Genomic DNA, 5093 nt, shown 5'->3' on the forward strand with positions numbered 1-5093 from the left:
AGGCCCAGGGCGCCGGGACTGCTCCCCGCGCCCCCTCGCCCGCGTCCCCCCGACTCCGCACCGACGAGGGAGGGCATTACTTTTCGGACCCCACGGTCAAGTTCGGACTGGACCTGACAGACCACGGCATCTCCCCTAAGATGTGCATTAGACTTGTGCAAAACCGGGTTACCGCTGACTCACTGCGGTGCACTGAGCACGGAAAAATCCCCACAGGGCGGGCGAGACCGTTTTCACCTCGTCAGCCCCGGGGTCCGCAGCTCTGGGGCACAGAGCAGCTCGACCAACGTGAAGTGCAGGGAACGCAGACTCCTGCATCGACCCGGGCTGTCTCTATGGCCGAAGAAGCCGCAGGAGCTCTTCCCTACAGCAAGAACACTTTTTGCAGCTAATTTTAAGAAGGAAAACGACGCAGTATTGGAGAGGCAGGACGGGTGGCTCTGATCTGTAACATGTGGCTCCTTGGCAGACCCACGTGGGCTGGGACTCGGAAACTGGGAAAGCTGTAGATTACCATTTCCTACTTATTTGGGGGGGGGGCGGGGGTGGAGTTGGGGCTGAGGTTAAAAGGACACGGACACGCTGAATACAAAACATTCCGAATTCCGCTTCCAACAAATTATCCCAAGCAAACCGATGACACGTTTCTTACAGGAATGTCCATCTCAGCATTGTTCATGATACCAAAAATGTGGACGCAATCAACAGTGGGAGAGTTGGTTAAATAAATAATGGGACGTCGCAGTGCATCCATAAAAAAATATGTTCTCGCTTGTTCTGGAACAATGTTTCGTGAATTAAGTGGAAGAACCAAATTACCAAAGAGTAGTCTAGAGCTTATCTGATTTTGTTAAAAGTCGGGAAGAAAGAATGCGGGTACAGACAAAGTAAATACATCAAAATGTTAAAATTGGTTACTTGGTGCTACTCAAGAATTTCCAAATTGTTTACAATCAGCGAGTATTTGGGTTTGATTTTAATGTTTCCTTTAAGTTTAAATAGCTTTACAAAGACAACGTGGAATTTGATTCAGCTCTTCCAGGTTAGAAGTGGTGAATCATCAAATTTCCTAACTTCCAGTAACAAGAATGAGACCATTCATTTCATGGTTCCACTTTTGCACAGCACCTGGCACAGGGCAGTTGCAGAGTCAAGTTGCTGAATGGCTGGACCGTGGTGCTCAGTGGTAAGCACCTCATGGACCACTGGAGCACCCTAAGCATCCTGGAAAGAACTGGCCGCTTCTCTTTACATGTGGCGCTTTGCTAGGTGAGGTATTAAGAAACAGACAACCATAGTACTAGCCCACTGGGAATTTCCGATCTCAAATAAATTGTAGGAACAGCGTGAGATCGACAGCATTGTGTTTGGAAGATCTGCATTAAGTTCAGTATTTACATTAAGTATAAAAGGCAGGCAATGACCTAGTGCCTTTCGGAGCCACACACGGAGAGCCAGTGGCCTTCACGGCTGGTTTGAAACACTCAGGGCTACAACCAGAGTGAAGCGACCACAACTTTGCTCCAGAACACACACATATAGAGATTGCAAAAATTTAAATAATGGTTTTCAGAGACTGAGCAATGTTTCCAATGGTTACGTTTAACATGACAACGGCACCAATGCTCTTTTCTCCAGGAGGTATCATCTGGGCTTATTGAGAATAAGTAGAAGAGATAAGACCTGCTCAGATAACACAGGTGCCCCAGAGAGTCCTCCTGGGAGTACCCCGAGCTGCTTGGAGGGCAGGCAGTTAGCGCGGACACTACTACTGCTTCTGGGGTTTCTCGATTCATACGCTGATGACCCTAGATGAGAAAGCATCTGCCCTCTGAGACCCGCTGGTGCCTCGAAAGCCCATCTGCTAAGTCCGCTCACCCACTGCCTTCTCATGAGTCTGCTCGCTCCTTCCCAAACAGGAGATGCCAAGGTTAGAATGACAGGGTCAACGGACTGATGACAGAGGTCGTGTCTTCCCAAACGGAAAAGGAAACCCATTCACTGGAGGGCGAGTTGACGTCAGGGAGTGGTGGGCTGCTGCCCCTGATAGCGGGCTGGTCTCCCTGGCAGGAAACACCAGGAAATCCTGAGCCAAGGGCCCATGCCTCACTGTCTGTGATTCACTGCCGAACCCAAAACCCCGCCAGTGCAAGAGGAAGGCCCCTCCTCCCCCAGCTTGCTTTGTGAGCGAGGGTCTCTCCAAAACACAGGGCCGCTAACAAATTCAGGAAGGAGGAAGAGGATGGCCGGCCCATCTTCAGCCTCGACAGTGAGAAGCTCTCCCATGTCACTTGGATGTGCAGACTGTTCGGCCGTTTCTGAGAAATACGCTCTTATTTTACAGGGAGCGTAGCCCAGGCACTGAGGATGGGCCGGAACCAGCCTTGGGGCCACCGCCCGCCTCTCTCTCCGCTCTTGCACTTGGCCACCGTCCGGCCTCAGCAGCCTGGCCTTTTTTCGCCCCTCTATACTCTCCACGCACGTTGCTACTTTAGGCTCTTCATCTTAACTCTTCCCTCTGCTTACAAGCGTCTTCCCCCAGGTCCTCTCACCCTCCAAGCTCCGACCTTCCCCTAGAAATGCCTTCCCGGCCCCATAACACGATTTTATTCTCTTGCTACTGCCTACTGTGATCTAATCTTATTCACTGGTTGACCATTGTGTGTTGTGTCTCCCTGCCCCCTGTCCCTCCCCCTGCCGCGTGAACCCTTAGAGCCGTGTGTGCTCTGAGCACCCAGAACAGGACCCGACACCCAAAGCGGGCTCTGTGCACACCGGTTTCACTATTGCCTGCATGGCAGAAGGCGATCAGCTTCGGAGCCTCCCAGCTGCAGGACGGGGACCACCGTGGCTTGGCCTCCTGTGAGTCTGCTGACCTGCCGCCACAGGTCAGCTTGCAAACTCAGCAGCTCAGGCCGACAGTTTTGGGGCTGGCTCACCTGAGCCGTAGGTCTCCCTTCAGGCCGCGGGCCCTTTTCCTGCCTTCATTCTCCCTGGGACTCAGCCTCCCTGCTGAGCGGTGACCCTGACCTTTTCCAGTCCTTGGTACTGTTTCCAACTCTGGAACGAAAGCAGCCACGAGCAATGAGCAATAAGAATGAGTGTGGCTGTGTTTCCAATAAAACTTTATTTACAAAAACAGTCCGCCACCCCGTGTACCACAGTTTGTCATCCTCTGCTTTAGAAAAGAGCTTTATCCTGTATGGCCCTAGAACTGAGAGAGATGAGGTCTTCTGGAACCGGGAGCCTGAGTTCACCAGAGCTGTGGGGAGGCCCAGAGGAACTGGAGGTTGTAAAGAACAAATTTGCCAAACACCGAGGCCCAAATCAGCAACCTCCCCGGTAGGGGTGGGGAGCCAGACAAGGTTCTCGAATTTATCATTTAAACTTTTCAATGTCAAAAACTCTTGTCATCTGCAAAACCAAACACCTCTTGCACAATGGCTCCCTCACCACAGAGAGGCCCAGGATAATCTGGCATTTCATCAACAAGAAGCCAGAGCCCAATTTCTGGAAATGCCTCCTGGGCAGAGCGTGCTGGTTTGTTTCTCTGTCACTGGTGAGAGATAAATGCAGCTCTCAGTTTCAGGGGAAGCTCGGCCTCTTGTGGCGTGGCAGGCGGCCAGCCCCACCCCAGCGAGGAGCCACACGCCTCCCAGTGATGCAGCAGTCCATAAGTGGGGAAACACGGAGGCCCCGGCCAGCTATGCCCCAGGGAGTCCCAGGCTCCCTGGGGCTCGCTCAGTGGTGGAGGCCAGGGGCTGGGGGACTCCCTGGCAGAACCCCACCTCACCTTCTAGCCAGCCCCCATGGTGAATCGAAGCAAGAGGCCGAGAGTTCCCCAGGGGCCAGCATCTGCGCCTCATGCAGGACGGGTCTTGCTTGAGAGGAGGCTCAACCAGACCAGGCCCAAGCAGGGAGGAGAGGAGGCCCTGGACGCCCCACCAAGGCTTGGGTTATGTCCAGTCTTCTAGAGCTTAGGAGACGAAAATAAATCCTCCCAAGTCAAACACCCTTCTTGCCCTTTAGCTTAGAGAGGGGGAGATGGGATGGCGGCGGCCGGGGGCAGCTGCCGGCTCCATGCCCGCAGGTCCTGGAAGGGAGGGGAGGAGGAGGGCCATTGCAGGGGTGGGGGCGGAGGGGAAGGCCTGTGCTGAGGTCAAGAGCCCACGTCCCCTCTAAAGGGCCAACGGAGACCTGTCAGAATGCAGGCCCACTGAGGCCAGATCATCCGATTCTTCCGAAGAAAGCCCTACATTCAGATGTGAATGTGAAATTTTCAGATTTTTAAATGTCATCTCAAACATTTTTTAAATTCTGTACAGGCCAACTAATGCTTCTACGGGCTGCGCTCAGCCTGTGGCTCACCACTTGACACACACCTTTTAGTCTATAAAAAAATAAAATAAAATAAGTCCCAGGTACCACAGGAGGACGGGGGAATAGTTAGAACATGATAGTTCCCCTGTTTGTACCTCTTGAATATGGAATCATTAGACTATATTGCCTATTTGTAAAACACTTTTAAGTTTACAACGTTCCAGAAGGCAGAGAATGTTGCCTGTCTTGCCTCCCACGGGTAGAATGCAGTGCAATATTCTCACCTTCTCAGCGTGTAGCCACCTCAGCGTGAGCTTGGAAGCAGGGTGCCAAGGCCTTCAGTGGGCGGGAGGGAGGGGGAGGCAGAGGTGACCAGCAGAAAAGACTCACGGTGGCATGCAGGCCCCGGGCACTGGTGGCATGCAGACCCCGGGCCAGGACACCTGGGGTCAGGTGACCTCTCCAGACCTCAGATGCCCATCAGCCTGCATGTATCACTTTCTTAGGGAATGCCCTAGGTTGTCCCCCTCCTCCCCCCCATAGATAAGGTGCCCCCTCCCCGACTTCTCCTTGGTAGTACTTAGTGCAGTCGAAATCAACTAATCATGACATCAATTCTGGGAGAATCCTGTCTTTCTGGAAAGAATCTAAGCTGCAAGAGGGCCCAGACTGATAAACTCTAGACATCCAGCTGAATCTCTGACACAGAGTAGGTGCTCAATAATTACTTCTTAAAGGAAGGAAGGAAGGAAGGAAGGAAGGAAGGAAGGAAG

The 5093-nt window shown here is 52.7% G+C and overlaps 1 protein-coding gene across 1 annotated transcript in view; it reads right to left on the reverse strand.

The window, feature by feature from the left end:
* Positions 1 to 679, reverse strand: part of PGS1 (phosphatidylglycerophosphate synthase 1) — a 34989-nt gene extending 34310 nt beyond the window's left edge. The window contains exons 1-2 of the mRNA XM_025047111.1: positions 653 to 679; positions 238 to 503 (exon numbers count right to left, since the gene is read on the reverse strand). Coding sequence (XP_024902879.1) covers positions 238 to 503; positions 653 to 679 — 293 coding nt within the window. The remainder of the gene's footprint in view (positions 1 to 237; positions 504 to 652) is intronic.
* Positions 680 to 5093: the final 4414 nt, after the last annotated feature.

The sequence above is a fragment of the Pteropus alecto genome, unplaced genomic scaffold (genome assembly GCF_000325575.1).
Source record: "Pteropus alecto unplaced genomic scaffold, ASM32557v1 scaffold134, whole genome shotgun sequence".
NCBI lineage: Eukaryota > Metazoa > Chordata > Mammalia > Chiroptera > Pteropodidae > Pteropus > Pteropus alecto.